Here is a 22,231-nt window from a genome sequence, read left to right on the forward strand (position 1 = left end):
ACTTCTCTCTGTCTCTGGAACTGCTGCAACAGCTTGGACAACATTAGAAGCTCTTTGTCTGGCCCTCGCCTCTGCCTCTATCACCCACAGCTCAAGTGCTTCCCAGTCAACTTCAACCTTCCTTAATTTCTTGGATTTCTCATACTGCTCTAATCGAAATTTTAAGATTGCAAGTTGGTTAGTGCTGAAGCTACCCCCAGTTGGAAATCCCCATTTATCCCACAGATCAAGCTGTTCACATGTCCATTCACCATATTTTTCAGACATAACTCTTGCTGGCCCAGCTAATGGAATTAGTTTTTTCTTTTTCCCCAGTGAACAACCCATTTTCTTTTTACTTAATTTAATCAATGCTAGGGTTTTCACTTAAAATGTAAGACAAAAAGGGAAGCCTTCAAGGCTTCGCCCAAGGTGAGAAAAAGCAATGGACAGTCAACACCTCCCTCCCCCTCTTTGTTAACGTAGTTAACATAACCAACACCTAATTTAAATTGAAAGAGGCATTGATCTAAAAACTAATAATAATCACACGGTGACAAGGAATGCATTTTGTAAATGTAACTAGTAGCTAAAATAATTACATTTAATTTAGTAGAACTGAGTATTGGCTCACCAGTGTCCGGTAAAATCACGCATTGAGTAGTTCCAGATCATTCAGCAGGCGCTCAAACCTCTCACCCCCTCCGGCATCCAACAGCCTGTTCTCAGGGGAAGGTACTGAGTTCCAGGATCCGATCCTCACCTGCAGAATAATCCTGGTCCAACTCAAGTGGTGATCCCGGACGAGCCCCCAAACTGTCGTGGCAATTCTGGTCAATTGCACTAAGTTAGTGGGTGAGCTGGCCAAAAACAAAGCACTCAATACTCTGTTCAGCAAGATTTATTAGCACATTCGTATTCCATACATCGCACAATTCCGAATGGCTATTTTACAATACAACAAAGTCCCGTACACCGCTCGACTTATAACTGTTGCAGTTCCCAGCATTGATTCTTTAGTAAGCCTCAATGTGGCCCTATCTTCCTGCCCTATGCATCACATCAGGACAGAGCCCACTGGTCAACACGTTCCCCTCAGTCATGGTGTTAGAATTGTTAAGTTCACAGAGTCAGTTCCCACAATGCCTTGTGTCTTGAATACCAAGTAGGTTGCTGCCTACTTCATGTCCCACCATGCAGGAAAACCCAAATTTCCTTCACAAACTATATTTGGTAACTTCAGGTAATATTTTGAGAAAAAAGTTGCAAATTTACTAGATTTAAAGTGTCAAATCTACAAGAAAAAAAGTCACAGATTTAAGAGATTTAAAGTGGCAAATCTGTGCGAAAAAAGTTGGCGATTTACAAGAAAAAAGTGGAAAAAAAGCAACTTTTTTTCTCCCAGATTCACCACTTTAACCCTGAATAGGGCACTCATTGAAAATTGAGAATATTGGAGGATATTACATACAGCCAGAATGTGTAAAAAAAACATACGAAAATAATATTTTGAGAAAAAAGTTTACGAGATTAAAGTGGCAAATCTATGAGAAAAAAATGCAGATTTGCCACTTTAAATCTCTTAAATCTGCGACTTTTTTTCTTGTAGATTTGCCACTTTAAATCTAGTAAATTTGCAACTTTTTTCTCGAAATATTACCTGAAGTTACCAAATATAGTTCTTTGCCTGATAAAGGGTTAATGGTCTTTAGAGGCGTTTTTCATATGTTGTTACATAGATTGACCAGCAGGTGGAGCTGTTTGTACGATGGAATGGACGTTTAAAAAGGAGAAAACCTTTATTGCTTTTTAGAGATTTTTTAATTTATTTTTTAAATAAACTAATGGCTGTAGATTTGGATTCTCTAGAAGACAAACTGTGTATCAAAACATATGTTTCAGACAGTTTTATAAACATTGTAAATCAGTTACACCATATGGAACAGACCTATAACCTGAGGCTACAAAAGACAGTGGGGGAAAGACGTTGGGAAAAATGGACCTTTTTTTTTAGCCCATTAACGAACGTTGCAAATATTCCACTCAAGCAATTGTACCACATGCTATGTGTAATTGCATGTATATGCATATGAACAAATAGGTAAGTGTATATATTGTTTCAATGTTTCTGTCTTCTCCTGACCTCATGTTCCCAATGTTTGTCTATATGTATGTTGTGAATGTTCTTAAACCGTAAAAAAATAAAGTTAAAAAAAACAAAAACGTATGTTTCAGTGTCGACGTGCGCAGCTAGCATTACAGCCAAAAATTAACTTAATCTTTGCGTGATTTAAGTTGTTTCTTAAACATTTAAAGTCATTTTTACATTTGAATTTTTAATGTTTTACTGGTTTTATCGTCTCTATTGTTTCACACGTAATTGTGTTCTGTTCACTTGCCGTACAAGTGGCGTCTCGGTTTCCAGTAGAATTTTTGAGCACAGAGAGCACTCCAGAGATGATGTGACATTAGAAAATAAAATAAAAGTGATGAAAATGTAACCGAGAGGTCTTGTGAGTGTCTGTTAACTTTAAATTTGTGGGTTATTTAAAACATCTCATTAATGCTGATATGATAGTAGATGTTGACTTTTCCCAGCAGTATGTGAGTTCATCCCAGCTGAATGATTCGTTACCACAATGTTACTCATAAATAAATATATATATATATATATATATATATGTTTATGTTGTGACAGAGGCATTATAATCTTGGGTTGTCGATACGTCCGTGCCATTCTCAAGGATGAACAGATCAGATTTCGGAAGTTAAAGTATATATATACTACAATATCTCAAGAACACCTGAAGGGAATTTCTTTATTTTACTTGAACTCAAGGATGAACTGGATTTTGTAAGATTTTCGAATTCTTTATGTAGTTCATATGTTATTATAATTATTTATTGTTTATTTTGGTAGCTTCAGTCCTCTGTAAATGATTAAAATTGAATTCAGACTCAATCTATTCACTATTCAGAAGTTAAATCTCGCTGACAAACCGACAGGAAATAAATGAAGCATTAGATGGCGAGTTAAAGCGTTGAGAGGTTTAGTCTGCAGCTTTCTAATCAGCTGCACACTGTGTGTTAATAACTAACTAATCAGGGAGGCTGGTGAACACTGCAGGTCATCAGCTGTTTGTGACTGTTATCTTCTCACAGTTTTTAATCTTTAAGGTCCTGAAGCCTGAAAAAAAGCCTTTCACTGTTGAGAAATGAACTGAATATATATATACAATTAATTTCTAAACACACACACACACACACACACACACACACACACATATATATATATATATATATAAAGAATATGAAAAGTAAGTAAGGAAGTCACTTTTTTGGTGTAATTCCAAAAAAAAACCAAAACGATGAGTTGACATTCTGAAACAGATAATTCAACAGAAAATCAATACAAATGAGTGAATTTGCACTATTTCACATTTCCTGTTCAGATTTAAACATTTTTTGCCAAACATCTCTTGTTTGGTTTAGCACAACTGTATAGTTATATCTAGTCTTACCTAATAATAAGTATAATTATAGTTATTATACTTACTTTCAGATTGTTTCATAGTGCTAATATATAATTAAGTGCATCATTGGGCATGAAAACTGTATGTTAAGTAGCAACTTTTATTGGGTTTTATATTGTTTTTGACCTTCTAAGATATTCCTAAAATAAAATGACACCACTTTAAATATAATAAGGTCAGAGATGATTAATTTTTGCCATTGTCCAGCTAGCCAGGTAACGTTAGCTTCATAAGAAGTTTACTATCTTCCAACCAATATCACTGTTAGAATAATATTCAATGTGTTTTACCTCCCAAAATGTGTGTGTAACATACATTTTCAAATAATAATTATCCTTATTATACTCAATCGTCAATCTGTGTGTTTAATAGTTCTTTTATGTTTTATTGGGCATGTAAAATCTATAGTCAGTATGTCTTGTTATAAGTATGTGTTTAATAATAACTTCATTGTGCTTTCATGTGTTTTATGACTTTCTGCTTTTCTGACAGAAGGCAGCTAGTTTTCAAACAATATATCTTGTTTACAAGATAATAAAGTCCAGAACCACATGTCATTAGCAGTCTGTTAGTTTGTATGAAGCTGTGGGTTTTTTTTTATCTGTGACTATGTCTTTCTGTATCTGTATGTGGAGTATAAAAGTCAAATATTCCATTGAAGGCTGGCTCTGTCAGTGGTTTCTCTGAGGGCGGATCAAATGGATTCACTATGGATAAACAAATCACATGAACGACTCAGCCGCCCGACACGAATGTAAATTATTTAACTTGCCAAAGCGTGGACACAAAGCTTCTGTGTGTTTTTATATAGCGTTTAAATTAAACACATTTTTATGGATATGGATTCTTTAAACTTATAAACTAGCAGTCGCCTGCTGGTTTTACAACCAACCTCCACCAGTAGCCTATTATACTGTATTTTACTGGAACATGTGATTACATGTGACACTGCTTCATCCAAACATACTGAACACCTGGAGGTGTGCTGGGTGACCTTTAACCACATGGTCGGAGCTGTGAATAATTAGCCGAAAGTCATCACATACTTTTTTTTTTTTTTTTTTTTTTTTCTGGGATCAAAAGTCATGTGTAGTAGGATACAGTCTATGGTAGGCTAAAAGGTCAGTCAGTGGTAAGTGCTGATACAAATTAGGATCGTGGTCATCCAAGACTTCATTGATCAAATGACAGAAAATAACTCATTCCTGATTTTTTGCTATTTAAGATCGGTGTTTAACAGAACTTTTGTTTGATTTCGGAGCATCTGAATGCAACACTGGATTCGGCTTCTGTTAAGGGAAGAAGAGGCCGTTTGATCGTCTAGGTCCCTGAAGGACACACCTCTCTGTGCAGGGCCTCCTATTGGAGCCGCGGCTGTCCGGGTCGTTGCAGACGGACACCGGGGAGCGGACGCTGCGGACCGACACCGACAGAGATGAACAGGACCATGGCCGACACCGAGACCCGGGCCGGGGCCGGCTCCGACCAGCTCATCTTCTTCGTTAACGGAAAGAAGGTAAAAATAACCCGCATTCCATTTAAATCCGCTATTTTTCAGATGAAGTACTGTAACATACCACTGATGTTCACGCTTCTTTATGACTCTACTGAAAAAAAAAAGATTTTTGTGGCCCTGTCATTATTATTTCAATCCTCTATATGAATTATAAAAATAAATACGAATTCAGTGCTTTTACTTTGAAATAACAGTTTTCATGTCGTGCATTCCTTAGTGATTGTTTGTTATTATATGTCCTCAGTTTTGTATGTAAATTGATTTCATTTTTTAAAAAAGTGGTTCTATTAAATAAATATTACTTAGAAGACTTAGATGACTTTCTGTGCGGAAAAAACTTGCCTAGCTTTTTTTTTTAAAGTAAATGTCACTTTTCAGTGTATGTGGACTTTACCCCGCAGTGTTTTTACCCTCGACAGCGCTTGTTTACTAATTCTAAATTATAATAATTCACATGTTTCTTTATTAATCTACAGGCTTAATACTTATTGTTTACGTTACTTCTATAAAATAACTAATTATTCGTTTATGTGTCCACTATATATATTTTTTTTAACCTTGTTGCTTAAATAGTATTTCTAAAATGACTTATACACAGCTATACATGATGCAGCAAAATGTCTTATTACTGGGAAGAGTTTATTAGCAGAAATATAATAAAATAGGACATTTAAATAATAAATAGGAACATTATAAATGTGTAATAAAGTAAATAGTATGAAATATTAATCAATAGATTTTGATATGGTGAAGAAAAGGCGATTATAAAGATTAGATTCAGATATTTTTTTTTAAAAGAACATTTAAATATGATTTAAATTAAATGTAAAGAAAACTTTATTAAATACAAACAGGCAATCTATCTGTTGCTGACATTTTCATTCTCAGCATAAATAAATGACCAGCCTGAACCATTTTGCGGGTTAAAAATAAACAAACAGTAAGATAGGAAATATTAGCAGTAAAATGTGTAAAAAGGTTGAGTTTGTATTTGTTTGAATGTGCCTCTTTATTTATTTACTTTCCTATGTATTTTTTTAATTTCTAAGTAGGCCCCCCATAACAAAGACGAAATTTTATTTAATGAATAAACTGGAAATAGGACAATAATTATGTGAAAATAATGCAAAAATAATAAATAAAAGCTTTAAATATATTTTAAAAAATGGGGAGAATTTAGTACTTGAATAAATGCAGAAATAATGCAAACATTTATAAATTAAATACGTTTTTAAAAAAGGGAAAATTAAATAGGAAAGTAAATAAAAAATCATTACAAAGGTAAACAAATAAAGAAGCAAATTGAAAAATACATAATTTTTGTAACAATTTACCAATTAATGCCGGCATTTTTTTTTGGACACATTTGGAATCTTCTGTGTTATTTTTTGTGCCACAGATTGTGGAGAGAAACGCAGATCCTGAGATGACCCTGCTGACGTATCTGAGGAGGAAATGTAGGAACACAAACACAGACACATACACACTAACACACACCACCAGATTTCCTGCTTCACAGCTTTTCATCACATCAAACAACTTTCACTCCTTATTTTAATATTTGATCTTCAGTCAATCTGATGATTTAGGTTTTTTTTTATATATATATATTACTTCAGTTGATATTAATCAGAACATTAGTTAGCAAAAATCCTGACACAGTAGATTTTTTAAATAAAGTAAAAGACATTAGAAAGGAATTAAACCTTTTTTGTTCTTGCTCAGCTGCAGACACAAATCCAATAGTTTGAGAGCTCAGTTTATTAGTGTCCCATAAAAAAACACAGTGACTGTGAGGTCAGTGACCGTCTCTGGGAAGACAATCAGCTGATCAAAGTCCACATGTGGAAATAAAACTTTCAGGGCACCTGAAACCTTTTTAAGGGCATCAGGGACTTTTTGTGTCTTGGAATCCTAAAGGATGTTCCAGGGCTTGTTGAGGAAGTTACAGAGACCCTTAAAGGGGTTACATGGATCTTTGATTGCCTTTAAGGATCCTAGAACCTCTTTAGCCCCTCAAAGACCATTGCAAGATATTCAAAGAAATCTAGAACCTCTTGGAGGACTGCTAGGACTCCTACAAGGACTTGACTTTGAGCTTCTTAACCCATTAAGGCCTAAAGCGCCTGGAAAAAAATGCCTGGAAAACCTATGGCCGATTTTCAAATGACCCCCTAAAACCTGAAGTTTTTCTGGAAATTCAACACCTACTAAATAATAGATTTTTCAGCCTCTGTAGCAGATAAAAATGAAATTCAAAAAGTATTTGAGAGCTTATACCCTTGGCTTTCATACGAAGTTGAGTTTATTTGTCCAAACCTTCAATACATTTTTTAATAAATCAACAAACTCAGCAAATGTTACATTTGTCTGAATAAAAAATCCTATGCATAATACTAATACATGCCCATTAGCAAGATGCAAACATGATATGACCACTGGAAGAACAAGACATAGTTCTCATTAGCCTATTGTAATAAAAAAAGAAATTATCATAATAATAATAATAATAATAATAAATAATAATAATACATTTTATATATTGCACTTTTCAGGGTACTCAACGACGCATAACGTAATATAAGACATAAACAGTCATGATTTCTTATATCATCATCACAATCAATTAGCCTATTATTATTATTAATATTAATATATTATTAATAATATTATTATCTCTAGATGGCCACAAATCTGTCTGTTCTTTGGTGAAAATATGTCGTCTAAAAACATATTCCTCATCCATAAATGCCGGTCGATTGGTTCCGAGGGTTTAAATGATCGGCGCTGTTTTCATCAAGATTGCTTCAGTCACTTAATGCTGAGCTCCTCCGCTATAGTCGTCTTCCCCCATGATTTAAAGTTCTGGAAAAGTCCGATGTTGCATTGCGACACTCCCACATGTATTCTGATCATGTTCTGATGCATTTCATTGGCCAGGGGACCGAAAATAGGTGGAAAAAAATACAAATACTACAAAATGACATATCCGCTGTCCCGGCCTTAATGGTTAAGAAATGCGGTAATGCTTTCCCGGCATCAATGGGTTACGGAATCCTGAAACCAGTTTGGGGACCCATTGCTAGCTTTAATTGGCAACTCTTAATAATTCTTGGACTTCAATGATCTGTGTTGCTTTAGCAGGAACCCCTGGAAAGGTCCTTAAGAATGTTCCAGGACGTATCGAAGAAGTTTAGGTTCCCTTAAACAAATAATATTGATCTCATCTTAACATCTTCAAGGATCCTAGAACCTCTTTGAAGACTTGTGGTAGCTTGTAAGAGACCCCAGTTCAGGGATCCATAGCTACCTTAAGTGGCAACTCCGATAGAATCCTTGGACCTCAATGACCTGAGTTGCTTTATCAGGACTACTACAACCCCCTCAAGCAGCTCTGGTACCTTGTCAAGGAGTTTACTCAGAGGTAGTGGTTCCTCGTAGAGACAATATTAACAATACTGAAAAGATATTGACTGACAAGAAGTGCCTTGTCTTACATGAAGACACTTTACATTCCATTCCATTATCTTACATGTAATCATTCAGAGTAAGAACAGACAGTTTAACCAGAGTGTATTTCTTAGAGCGTGACTGAAGTCTGAAGATCACGCTTAGCTGTCAATGATTTTGAACTCATTGTGAACTGTGTGTGTGTGTGTGTGTGTGTGTGTAGTGGGTTTAACAGGAACTAAACTGGGTTGTGCTGAAGGTGGATGTGGAGCCTGCACCGTCATGCTGTCTCGATACCAAACACACACTCAAAAGCTGCAGTATCCTTAAACCAAGGGTGTAATGTGTGTGTGTGTGTGTGTGTGTGTGTGTGTGTGTGTGTGTGTGTTGATGAACCGTCCCGTCAGCTGGCTGCAGTCATGTGCTCCCATCTGGCATGAGCAGCCCTTTTGATGACAAACTGATTTTACAGCTGGTAAACAAACCGATTGTGAGTCTTTAATTCAACGTTAAGTCATTACGCCGTCAACGCCTGCCTCGCCCCGCTCTGCTCCCTGCACCTGGTCGCCGTCACAACCGTGGAGGGCATCGGCAGCGTGGCAAGAAAACTACATCCTGTACAGGTAACACTAAAACTTGCGTATCTTCTTTGAGACCATAAAGACTTCCAGGTGTTTACGTGGAGACTTACCTTGCAGTAAAACTGGTTTCCAGGTTTTTGGGCACTAGGGGGCAGAACAAACACAAGTAATTTGTTTGTTTACATGGATCATTTTAACTTTAGGCGGGTGCATATATGAAAAAAAGAAACGCCTAACCCTAAAAAGATTTTAACAAAAGGTTTCTCAGCTGTTTTTTGTAGTATTAGATGTCCTTAATAACATACTTAAAGTTTACCAAAATCTGACCACTGGAAAGGTGTCATTTTCAAGATGGCATCCAAGATGGGCAGGAAGTCACCAGCACTAGGCAAAGCGATATGAGAAAGGAGAAATCTGCATTTACTTGGAAATTGTACTCATTTTTTGCATAAATATACTTGTAACCAATAAATTATTTGTACTTGTAATCACTTATCTATCATGCAAATATGCTAATTAGAATATTACATGACCAAAACATGTATCAGGCACCAGCATTTCACTAAGCCTGATTAAAAGAAGCAATGGTCATTTTAAAGACCTGGAGGCCACCATTTTGAAGATGGGATATGTCTTGGAGTCAAAATTGGTAAACTTTTAGTATGTTTTTAAGTACATCTGATACTGCTGTAAACCACTGAGAAACCTTTTGTTAGATGTTATGTTATGTTATGTTGTTAGATTTTTTTAGAGTTAAACCATATTTGCATCTGACTAATGTGTTCAGGAGCGGATAGCGAGGTCTCACGGCTCTCAGTGCGGCTTCTGTACCCCGGGGATCGTCATGTCCATGTACGCCCTGCTGAGGAACAACCCAACACCAAAAATGGCCGACGTGGAGCAGGCCTTCCAAGGTAACACGTGACCTGTGAAGTACATGGAATGTAGTATAAAACATTTGTTTTAAGTATGTCAGAACTATGTTGACATAATAATATTTCCTTCAGGAAATTTGTGTCGTTGCACCGGATACAGACCCATACTGGAGGGATACAAGACTCTGACTGTGGTGAGACACAAACACAATCAATAATATCAATACAATTTGAAACGTATGTTTTCTTTTAAAAGTCACCAAAAATAAACTTTTAAAAAAAAGGCATTCTAGAACTTTCCGACAGTCTTTGAGATCAGATCATCGGTATTGGTTGCTGAAGCGAACGGTCACTTGACAAATATTCACTGAAAATCTGTTTACACAGAGCAGAGAGGAGAGGACAGGAGAATCTGGAAACATGGAAATGGAAATTTTTTCAACATTCACAACACTTGTGGACACCTGGAAAAGTGTTATATAGAGAGAGAGAGATTCTATTTTATTACAATTTTTAAAGAATAATTTATCAGAGAAATTCAACTTCACAAAATTTCTTAGAGCAACATGACTTATATATTTTTTATATATTGCAGTAAATAAAGGCAACAGTACGGAAGAGGATTACGGCCACACATCAAAAAATAATTGAGTTCTGACTTTATTCTCATTTGAATAAAGTCAGAACTCAAATATTTTTTTCATGTGTGGCCCTAATCCTCTTCTGTACAACAGTCAGTAAAATGTCAGCATCAAAAACATCAAAGCATGAAAATATATGGAAAGGGCAAAAGTCAAATGCTTCCTCGTCTAAAGTGGAAAAAGCTAATTAGTAAGGTTCCCTTTGAGACAAAGTTTAATAACTTGGTGCGTTTTTTTACTTCAAGGAGGGTGGATGCTGTGGTGGCAGGGGGCGGGAGAACGGCTGCTGCATGACCAATGGGAACGGAGAAGAGAAAAACTCAGAGGAAGAAACTGACGTACGTCCGAACCAGCTGTTGTATAAACTTTTGTCAAAACCATTGCTTGTATAATAATGTTTCTGATGATAAACTGTGTTTTTGTGCAGGAATCAACATCTTTGTTTAACACGGCTGACTTTGCGCCCTATGACCCCACGCAAGAAGTCATCTTTCCTCCTGAACTCATGGTAAACAACAAACACACAACCAGAACAACATGACAAAAAACAGGCTTTAGACAATGTATCCTAAATCCCAAAGTAAAACTTAAATAAATCACTTCTCCCATATTAAACAGGACATCGTCAGCGTAGAGGCGAATATAGTGTTTTGTTTTTAGACTGAGATACTGTGTGAGGTTTATACTCTCTCTTCTTTGATCCATAACTCAGTTAAATCTGAACACATAGAAATGAAACACACACTTTTAGATGCAGTATGACTTCCGCTTCCTGAAATCTTTGTTGCCCATCCAGACTAAACACATTTAAATCTACTTAGAAAACATAGGGAAAAAAGCTGCAGGACTTGCTTGAAAATTGTGATATTTTTAAGCTTTCTTTAGTGTCACAATAATCCAGTGACAGTTGTCTGTACATCGATTAGTTTTCTGTAAAAAGGAGCTGCTAACAGCAAATTCTGCATACTTATAATTGTGCACATATCATTGTGGGAATTCTAGTTTCACATATAATATTATCTACTAAAAAGAAGTAGGAGAGAGGAGAGGGGGGACTGAAAACCTGGTCTAAAAATCTGCTTGGAAATCAATAGTCTTAGTACTTTTTTGTTGTTCTTCTTTTCACTGTTTTCATCCCATCTAGTCGCTCACCAAGGGTCAAAGGTCGGCCTCGCTGCGCTTTAAGGGCGACAGGGCAACTTGGCTGCAGCCTGACAGTCTGGATGAGTTTCTGCATCTGAAGTGGAAACATCCAGAAGCCCGGGTGGTGGTGGGAAACACAGAAGTGGGTCAGTCTCTCACAAACTAGGGTGACCAAGCGTCCTCTTTTGCCCGGACATGTCCACTTTTTACGTCCTGTCCGGGGCGTCCGGCCGGGTTTTATAAATTCACGAAAATGTCCGGTGTTCACTGTTTTTCATAGGACCAGTACACGTGCATGTAAATTGACCGGCGCCTTGCACACAATTTTGCGAGACGTAAACCAAGAGGCTGCCTTGTGGGCAGGTCAGCGCCGCGCACACACACACACACACACACACACACAGAGAGAGAGACAGAGAGCAGAGCAGACAGAGGGCAGATCGAACAGCGGAGAAGCATTGCACGGGAAATGCCGAAGCGTAAGTGCAGCTTCACAGATGAACTGCAAAAAAAATTTCCGACGTACCGTCCCGGTCGGGACAGGTGGGAGGCGGAGTGCACCGTGTGCAAAGCTGGCACATATGTCTCAGTGTCTAATAAAGGTGCTGGAGATCTCAAAGCTCACATGGACACCGAAAAACATAAAAAAGTTGTGCGAGGTGAGAGTTCTTCTGCAAAGTTGACTGAGTTCTTTGTTAGACCTGGGAAAACAGAGGATGCTGTAAATGCAGCTGAAGGTGCAATGGCATTTCATACTGTGAAACACCACAACAGCTACAGGTCCATGGATTGCACCAGTACCTTGCTAAAAAAGGCATTTCCTGACTCTGACATTGCTAAACAGTTTAGTAGTGCTCGCACAAAGACCGAAGCTATTGTCAATGGTGCTATAGCCCCCCACTCTGTTGAAGTTTATATTATTTCATTTTATTTATTCATTTATTTGAAAAGAGTCTAAGAGAGCTATTATTTTGTTACAAGTTTTTACAGATTTCATTTTATTTTATTACAGAAGTTAATTTTGCACCATTGAAGCATAATAAAGCATGTTCATCAACCTCCGAGAAGCCTGTCTGAATTTGTGTCTCGAGGCCGTGCCGATTGTCCTCTTTTTTGGAAATCAAAATATGGTCACCCTATCACAAACACATTAATGTTTATACTACTATTACATCTTATATCTTATATTTGGACTAATCTATTCAGTCACTTTTTCACTCACTGTTTGTGCTTTAAGGTATTGAGGTGAAGTTTAAGAACATGGTGTACCCAGTCATCCTCGCTCCAGCCTTCATCCCTGAACTCAACGCAGTGACACACACTGAGGACGGTGAGTGTTGACACATATACGCCAACTGATACATTTTTTACTACCAAACTTCATGTCCAGAAATGCATATATTGGGCTACACGGTGGAGTAGTGGTTAGCACTTTCGCCTCACTGGTTAGCCTCCCAGCTGCGGCTCTTCAGTTCGCCTGTTCTCCCCGTGTCAGTGTGGGTTCTCACCGGGTACTCTGGCTTCCTCCCAGTTAGGTTTAATTGGTGACTCTAAATTTCCCGTAGGTGTGAATGAGAGCATGATTGTCTGTATCTATGTGTCAGCCCTGCGATAGTCTGGCCACCGGTCCAGGGTGTTCCCCCGCCTCTCGCCCAATGTCAGCTGGGATCGGCCCTGCGACCCGAGTGAGGATAAGCGGTTAACGATAATGAATGAATGTTTTATTTATTATTTATTTTATTTATCTTTTCCTTCTTCCCCTTTTGATTTCCCTTAATGTTTGTTTCCATATTCTTTTCTTATTTTCTTAAATAATGTTACTTTGTGCATTTCTTCCTCATTATGTACATGTTTTTTAATTTAATTTAGAAATTTAGTTAATTTTATTAATTATTTAGTTAATTTTTGCATTTACTTTGTATTCATGTATACATTTATTTTATATATATGTATGCATTTTTTTTAATTTATGTATGCATTTTTTTAATTTACATGTGCATTTTTAAAATAATTTGTTCTTATCTATTTGTTTCTGTGTTTCCAGGTGTGGTGTTCGGTGCAGCCTGCACTCTCAGCCACATGGGGGAGGTGCTGCAGCGAGCGGTGGAGACTCTTCCTCCTCATCAGACCGAAGTCTTCCTTGCCATCCTGGAACAGCTGCGCTGGTTTGCCGGACTGCAGATACGTAACGTAGCTGTGAGTCACACACTGTTTATCAGTTTATTAATCACACTTACACTGAAAATGTTTATTAAACCAAATACGTTTTTACAGGTAAATATGCAGGTATTTCAATGGGCCGTAGCAAGAGAGCGGAGACTTTTCCACGAGATACAAACTTATGATAAAATAAAGGAACATACCATTAAATATACCCAAAATGTGTTCTTCTAAAATCTTGTTTGTTATTTTTGCATGTCTTTTTTAGTGATGTGTGCATTTTTTATTAAGCATTATTTTAAAAGGGAACAATAGAAATTAATAAATTTGGGAATTATTTGTGTTGTCAGGCTGTTGGTGGAAACATCATGACAGCGAGCCCCATCTCAGACCTCAACCCTGTTTTTATGGCAGCAGGCTGCAAACTCACACTGATGGACAAAGGTAACACACACACACACACACACACACACACACACACACACACACACAAATCAATTTCATTCTTAACTCTTGATTGTCTGTGGGAAGTTTATTTTGAAAGGTGTACAATAACGTCACAATACTATAAATATCCAAGACCACACAGTTGTGGTGCGTTCACTTGCTCTGGAGGAGTTCAGATGACTGTAAACACTCGTTATTTAAGTTCATGACATTTGACCTTTGACCCTGGTCTCTGTCTGCATGTCAGACGGCGCTCGTGTGGTTCAAATGGACGATGGTTTCTTCACCGGTTACAGAAAGACGATTCTGCGACCGCAAGAGATCCTGCTGTCCATCGAGATCCCGTACAGCCAGAAGGTAGATACCAACTGGCAACCGCCGTCTGTAACCTAGCAACCATAGCCACAGAACCTTCCTGACTCTGACACTACTGTTTATGTTTGTTTTGGGGTTTTTTGTTTTTCATGTTTTTTGTGTTTTCGTGGTTTTTCGTTTTTGTGTATTTTTTGTATTTTTTCCCATTCTTTTTTTTTTGTATTGTTTTTTTTTTACCTGTTTTCCCTGTTTTCATGTTTTGTGTGTTTCTTCAGACTCAGTTCGTCTCCGCCTTCAAACAGTCGCCTCGTCGCGAGGATGACATCAGCATTGTCACCGCTGCGATGAACGTCACCTTCGCTCCCGGGACCGACGTGGTCGAGGATTTGCGGCTGAGCTACGGCGGCATGGCAGCCACCACGATTCTGGCAAAGAAGACGGCGAACAGACTGCGAGGAAGGTAACAAGCACCGAATGTCAGAATCAGAGGAAGTGGGTGTTTATGATGATGTAACTGTGATGATGTCATCCAGGCACTGGGGTGAGGAGCTTCTGCAGGAGGCTTGCTCCTCATTGGCTGAGGAAGTGACACTCGACCCGTCCGCGCCGGGCGGCATGGTGATGTACCGTCGAACTTTGACCCTGAGCCTCTTCTACAAGTTCTATCTGACGGTGCTACAGAAGCTCAGGAAGCAGGTCACAAACTATTGAAATTATATTCAGATTTTATCTCAAAAACAGAAACGTGAATCTTTAAAGAATATAGTTTCATGTTTCAGGACATGACTGTGGAGGAGGTCGGGTCAGACTGTCTGAGCGCTGCCGAGCTTTTTCATCCAGAGACTCCGTCGAGTGTTCAAATCTACCAGGTAAGATCTTTGGTCATAAAAGAAACAGAAAGCAGGAAAAAGCTAAAGAACTTTTTTCGTTTTCCTCGAAGTTTGAGTTTGAGTGTCCAGGTGTGTAAAGTCACATGTGTCCGCCAGGCGGTGCCGGAGGGCGGGGCCCAGGGTGACGTGTTGGGCCGTCCCATCATGCACCTGTCGGCTCTTAAGCAGGCGACGGGCGAGGCGGTTTACTGCGACGACGTGCCGCTGTACGAGAACGAGCTCTACCTGGCGCTCGTCACCAGCAGCAAAGCTCACGCTCACATCCTGTAAGATTCACACCTGCACAACACACACCCAGCACACCTGTCTTGTCTGACCTAGGTGTGTGTTCCAGCTCTATAGATGCCACGGAGGCGGAGTCTATGCCCGGCGTGGTCTGCTGTGTCTTTGCTGACGACATCCCCGGCAGTAACGCCACCGGACCAGTCGAATACGACGAGACGATACTCGCCACCGGACAGGTGTGTTTTTGTTTGTCTGACAGATCAGGTAAAACTCTCAGGTTCATGCCCAGGTTCACCATTTTTCCCTCCTTCCTGCAGGTGACATGTGTGGGTCACATCATTGGCGCCGTTGTGGCCAACACCCAGCTTCACGCTCAGAGAGCCGCCAAAGCCGTCAGGATCCAGTATGAAGAGCTGCAGCCGGTCATCACGATCCAGGTGAGACCAGAACCACCTGGATATCAAACATTATTAACAGAGGTTGACATAAGCTACAGCTTTAATGATGAAAATAATTATGTTAACACATCTGGACATAAATCTGTTCGTTTGCTTGACAGGAAGCCATTTCAGCGCAGTCCTTCTATCAGCCAATCAGAACCATCCAGAGGGGAGACCTGGAGGTGGGATTTAAACAAGCCGACCACATCCTGGAGGGTAGGACTATCAGTGTGTGGCACTTCCTCCTTATTCCAGCTGATCAGGTATTGATTATTGATTCATCATTGGACAGGTGAGATGCACATTGGAGGCCAGGAACATTTCTACCTGGAGACAAACGTCACTTTGGCTGTTCCCCGAGAAGACGGAGAGATGGAGCTCTTTGTTTCTACTCAGTCTGCCTCCAAATCACAGGTAACAATACTCCAAATCACAGGTAACAATACTTCAAATCACAGGTAACAATACCCCAAATCACAGGTAACTAAATGAAAGAACTATTATATTCTATAGCTTGCTCAAATCTATAAACTGCATTAAATACTGCATTTTTAAAAGCATTCAAATGTCTGTTTATATAGAAGTACATATCTTGTATCTCTGTGTGTCAGGTTCTGGTGGCGAAGGCGTTGGGCGTGCCTGCTAACAGGGTGGTGGTCAGGGTGAAGAGGATGGGTGGAGGTTTTGGGGGGAAGGAGACCCGAACCACTGTGTTGTCCACAGTGGTCGCCGTGGCAGCAAACAAGTAAGACTGACCCTTCACTTTTAATTACATTCTGTCATTGTGAATATACATTTTCACTCTATTCTGCTTCCCTGTGTCAGATTGAAAAGGCCTGTGAGATGTATGTTGGACAGAGACGAGGACATGTTGGTCACTGGAGGGAGACACCCCTTCTACGGGAAATACAAGGTGGGAGGACGCCCGCTGTTGGAGCATTAGAATAATTAAAGAGTGAAGCGAATCAAAGTAAAAACAAACTAAACTACATCTGTCGGTTCAGTAGTTTCTTCTTCTTTTTGTCTTGCTTAGGTGGGTTTTCTTAACAGTGGGAAGGTCGTGGCCCTGGACGTGTCATACTACAGTAACGCTGGAAACTCCATGGACCTCTCTCTGTCGGTGAGTATCATGACTGACAGCAGACATCACTTTGCTGATGACATGCTGATGTTTTCACAAGTGTTCGTTCGTTGAAGGTCATGGAGCGTGCTCTGTTCCACATGGAAAACTCGTACAGTGTTGCCAACGTGCGTGGCCGCGGCTTCCTGTGCCGCACCAACCTGACGTCCAACACGGCCTTCAGGGGCTTCGGGGGGCCTCAAGGCATGATGGTCGCCGAGAACTGGATGACCGATGTGGCTCAGAGTCTGGGCAAGTGTGCTGAGGAGGTATGTAAGTGGGTGGATAAAATCGTCACTGACTGATGAGCAGTGTCCAATCAGTGACTCCCTCTTCCTGCAGGTGCGTCGGTTGAACCTCTATGTTCAAGGTGAGTCAACACCATATAACCAGGTCCTGGAGCAGTTCACCCTGGACCGTTGCTGGGACGAGTGCCTGACACGCTCTGGATATCAGCAGCGCCGAGCTGACATCGACCTCTATAACAGGTAATCGAGAAGCCGTTAAACAAGAAAACAAGTAAAACCAGTTTAAGCTGCAGTTTGGCTCTTTGAAAGGTAAAGATGGTCCAAGTTTCTGAGACCAGGTTTGGCTTGGTTAAATGGGAACTTTCTGAGAGCCATAGCACAGCTTGTCCAGCAACAAAGTCTCAGGTTTCTGAGCCATCGTCAGGGTCTCGTCAGGCTCAGAAAAAAAGATATTAATGACCTGGTTAAAGGCTTTAATTCACCATGTGGTTCTACAATAGAACATAAGAGGTAAGTTCCAGGCCTTGTAAAAGTGGTCCCACCGACCATGTCAAGCTTGATGATGGGTAAAAACAGCAAAAAGAATAAAATGCCCAAAAGAAGTTTCTGTTGACTGTTGAGTTCTACAAAGAACTGATAAACAGGAAAATAGTGGAAACTAGAAGGGCAGTAAGAAAGCGCAGATTTCCACCGAGACCATGCTCTATCTTTCAGTGTTAAAAAAATAATATGAGATCCACCCTGTGAATGGATTTTTTTTTGGCACATGTTGCACCCTTCCACCAGGTTTAGTGAAAACCAGGCCAGTTATTTTTCTGTCATTCTGCTGACAAACTAACCCTGCTGGTTGAAACAAACTCTTTCTATGCATTTCTTTTCTATCAGACAGAACCGATGGACCAAACGAGGCCTCGCCATCGTCCCCACCAAGTTTGGCATCAGCTTCACTGCCGTCTTCCTCAACCAGGTCTGATCCAACATTACTGACTAACTAGTTGGCTGAATGTCTTTATTTGAGGCTTTTTGTGACGTCATGTTTTTGTGTGTCTACAGGCTGGAGCTCTGGTTCATATCTACACAGATGGTTCTGTGTTGTTGACCCATGGTGGAACGGAAATGGGACAAGGACTCCACACCAAGATGGTCCAGGTACCTGGGCTCAACAGTCCATTCTGCTGTTTTTAAAATATTTTTTTTTCTTTAAGCTAATTAATTTGATTTTTTTTTGTGGTCAAACAAAATCACACTTTATTGGAAGGAATATTTAAATACGACCCTGATTTGTTAATTTCCTGCAAGTCTATTATTGCTTGTTTCTGTAAAAGCTAAAGGCGTGTAATTTATGTCCGTAGTAAAAAAGGAAAAAGCACAATTTGGAACCTTGTCCAAACAAAGCATCTACAAACCGTTTCTGTGTCCAGGTTGCCAGCAGGGTTTTGGGCATCCCCTTTTCAAAGATCCACATCTCAGAGACCAGCACCAATACGGTTCCCAACACCAGCCCCACCGCCGCCTCTGCCTCCTCTGACCTCAACGGAGCCGCCGTGCAGAACGCCTGTGAGATCCTTGTGAAACGCCTGGAGCCTTACAAGACCAAGAACCCTAAAGGATCATGGGAAGACTGGGTAAGAAGGAGTTCTTGACTCTCTTCTTTTGATTGTAGTTTTTCTAGTAAACCGATACTTATCACTCAGCTCAGCTTTGAATGTTCTTACTCAGTATATTTCTCTCTGTGTTTCAGGTGAAAGCGGCATATTTCAACAGAGTCAACCTCAGTGCAAATGGTTTCTACAAGTGAGTCACAGAATCAGTTGCTAATTCACCAAATCTGTCGGTAAGTAAAGTCCAGGACTGTGTTTGAATGTTTCCTGTTTCTTGTCAGGACTCCAGATCTCGGTTATGACTTTGAAACAAACTCTGGCCGAGCGTTCAACTACTTTACCTACGGAGTGGCCTGTTCTGAGGTGGAGATCGACTGTCTGACCGGAGCTCACAAGGTATGGCCTTCATAAAGGATAAGTGCAGCTGGAAGAAATATAAAACAGAAATGATTCAAACTATTTCAAATGAGAATGGATGACAAAGGTAATCTTAATATGTTATTTACTCTTTACTTATTATACACTTTTATGCTGACGACACAATCTTGAAGGTAACTCACTCCATTGCGAACCAGGCCTTTCCCCTGGTTTAAAGACCTCCAAAGTCATTGACAGTTTGAACCTGATTAAGGCAGAAATTGCACCCATTTTCCACAGAGTCATCAAATCAAATTACAAAGACTCCCCAAATGTCTTTCAAAGATAAATATACATAAAATTGGCTTAAAACGATGTAAAATCTATACTCTTTTAGTTTTTTTTCTGCAGTATCAAAAGTAATCCAGTGATTTCTTAAGGTACATATCAAATCTGCTTGCAACTAAGTCAGGTTTATCAAATCAATCAAATCAAATCAAAATTACTTTCTTTATCCCCGAAGGGGAATTCAGCTAGTCTGTTAGCTCTGTTTACCAAAATCTAAAGAAACATATACAAAGAAAACACATCCCCTCACCTTGTACCTTTTCAATGAAAATTTCAACAGCAGTCTTTTTGTAAAATGTTTAATTTCATGATTGACATGTATTATTCAGTCTGAGTTTATGACAATTGTGTTGTAGAACCTGAGTACCACCATAGTGATGGACGTTGGCCACAGCCTTAACCCGGCGATAGACATCGGACAGGTAAGCCAATCAATCAATCAATTACTCACTGATCCAATTAAAGGCTATCATTTAATGAGCACACAACCTTGCTTTCAATTCAAATTGTCCTCACTGTCTGTCTCCAGGTTGAGGGGGGGTTCATGCAGGGTCTGGGTCTCTTCACCCTGGAGGAGCTTCATTATTCCCCCCGGGGTGTCCTCCTCACTCGGGGTCCTGGTTCTTATAAGATCCCGGCTTTTGGTGACATCCCGACGAAGCTTACGGTCTCGCTGTTACGTGACGCACCAAACGACAAGGCCATCTTTGCCTCCAAGGTCACACCACTTACACTGTGAAGAACATTTTAAACTTAACTGCTACAGATATTTATTTAAAATTGTTTATTTTATTTTTTTTCTCTCTCCAGGCTGTGGGCGAGCCTCCTCTCTTTCTGGCAGCATCAATTTTCTACGCCATCAAAGATGCCATCGTTGCTGCCCGGCTGGAGTCGGGCATCAATGGTCCCTTCAGGTTGGACAGCCCCGCCTCTGCAGAGAGGATCCGCAATGCCTGCAGCGACAGATTCACAAAACTGGTACAAAAGCTTGCTCTGGTTTTTAGGTTTTTATCGGTACCACAAGAGTTCAGAGAGAGGAAGACAAATCAATCATCAAAAGTCAAACATTATGATCTTTCCAGTTCTATCAGCTGCAGCTTTAACAACTCAGTCACATTACTTTCAGCTTTTACAAAATGAGCAGTTCAATGGTCAGCAGTGAGCTGAAAAATAGTAAAGTAATAATGCAACAAAGTAGCCAGAAGGCCAAACATCTCCCCCTTCAAGACACAACTGTATAAAAGCTATACTATTCATTCAAATGTAACCCAAACATTTCCAACAGACTGTTAACAATGACACAAAAATATCTGCCTTCGTCCCTCGAGGCTCATTCGTCAACACCAAAACTGGAAAAATCATTTCATGGAGCCTTGTCACATTTAAATAAGAATGGGACAAACAGGAAGCTTGAAGAACACTGTTGTCTATAATATTACTGTGCGCTGCATTATTAAGATTTCCCTTCAAGAACTCACTGTAAAATCTGTAAACATAATGGAGATACTGCATCACCTTCCACTACTTTTAACACACAGACTGTTTTCTGTTGCAGTGTCCTCCTGCAGAACCCAGCACCTTCATCCCCTGGTCTGTACAGGTCTAGGAACTACACTGGAGAATCTGTAAAACTATAAAAATCTGCCATTTTCTACTCACAACTGATCATTCCTCCCTGCGGGATCAGGACTTCAGTAAGCCCATACATGTAAAAGTCTAATTATATATATATACACTTTGTTTAACCAAATCATGTGATTAGCTGGTACACCACATTATTTTCCATTTAGGACTCAGGCACCAAAACATAGTTTCGTCACAATCTTCCACTGTAAAAATGTTACACAAATCAAACGTGTTCAACCGATATGAACAATTTAAATGTGTTTTAATTGTTAATTCTGATTGGTGCTGCACTTTTACCTCAGTTCATATAGAAAAATCAAAATCAAATATGATATCGATCACTGTTATGTTATACAGAATTATTGCACTGTATGAATTAAATAAAACTTGTAGAAGCACATTTTGTTGGAATTTCCCTCAAGAACATTTCTTTTACAGACAGCTAGCAGTTAGCAAAGGGAACTGAAACATATGATATTACATTTTTCACATCTCTCTGCTCAGTGGAACTCAAGGAGAGTTGCAGTTAGTAAATATTTTAGAAAAGGAAACAGGAAGGCACTGTTGCATCCTAAGCTAGCATAGCTAACAACAATGCTAGCAGCTCTGTGAGGCTGCACTTTAGATGATTGGTTAGTAAATAATTTTAATGTTTTTTTTTGTTAGTTCCTAACCAGTTAAAGTCTCACACCAGCACAAACAAACTCACAGAGTTCTGAGCAACCTGATCTCACAA

At 39.4% G+C, this 22,231-nt stretch overlaps 1 protein-coding gene across 2 annotated transcripts; it reads left to right on the plus strand.

Moving 5' to 3' along the window:
* The first annotated feature begins 4,731 nt into the window (after positions 1 to 4,731).
* xdh (xanthine dehydrogenase) lies at positions 4,732 to 21,895 on the plus strand. 2 transcript variants are annotated; one of them, XM_059327951.1, is made up of 35 exons: positions 4,741 to 5,028; positions 6,428 to 6,485; positions 8,702 to 8,798; positions 8,993 to 9,101; positions 9,847 to 9,973; positions 10,067 to 10,128; positions 10,821 to 10,913; positions 11,003 to 11,083; positions 11,720 to 11,864; positions 12,956 to 13,048; positions 13,763 to 13,914; positions 14,229 to 14,322; positions 14,573 to 14,682; positions 14,916 to 15,100; positions 15,174 to 15,336; positions 15,420 to 15,509; positions 15,627 to 15,796; positions 15,865 to 15,991; positions 16,073 to 16,192; positions 16,315 to 16,411; positions 16,488 to 16,609; positions 16,807 to 16,940; positions 17,021 to 17,108; positions 17,229 to 17,315; positions 17,393 to 17,584; positions 17,658 to 17,803; positions 18,449 to 18,530; positions 18,617 to 18,712; positions 18,985 to 19,188; positions 19,305 to 19,357; positions 19,446 to 19,560; positions 20,226 to 20,291; positions 20,399 to 20,587; positions 20,680 to 20,847; positions 21,425 to 21,895. In XM_059327951.1, exons 1-35 carry the CDS (start codon positions 4,948 to 4,950, stop codon positions 21,473 to 21,475), a joined length of 4,047 nt encoding a protein of 1,348 aa, XP_059183934.1. In that variant the 5' UTR covers positions 4,741 to 4,947; the 3' UTR covers positions 21,476 to 21,895. The 2 variants fall into 2 exon arrangements, with proteins under 2 accessions (XP_059183933.1, XP_059183934.1); XM_059327950.1 differs by having other exon boundaries at positions 4,732 to 5,028; positions 15,865 to 16,192.
* The last annotated feature ends 336 nt before the right edge of the window (positions 21,896 to 22,231 follow it).

The sequence above is a fragment of the Centropristis striata genome, chromosome 24, assembly GCF_030273125.1.
Source record: "Centropristis striata isolate RG_2023a ecotype Rhode Island chromosome 24, C.striata_1.0, whole genome shotgun sequence".
Taxonomy (NCBI): Eukaryota; Metazoa; Chordata; class Actinopteri; order Perciformes; family Serranidae; genus Centropristis; species Centropristis striata.

Coding starts and splice junctions, on each gene's coding strand:
- xdh (XM_059327950.1), top strand. CDS start 4,948: ATGAACAGGACCATGGCCGACACCGAGACCCGGGCCGGGGCCGGCTCC. Junction 10,129..10,820: donor GATACAAGACTCTGACTGTG/GTGAGACACAAA, acceptor TTTTACTTCAAG/GAGGGTGGATGCTGTGGTGG. Junction 17,109..17,228: donor CCTTCTACGGGAAATACAAG/GTGGGAGGACGC, acceptor TGTCTTGCTTAG/GTGGGTTTTCTTAACAGTGG.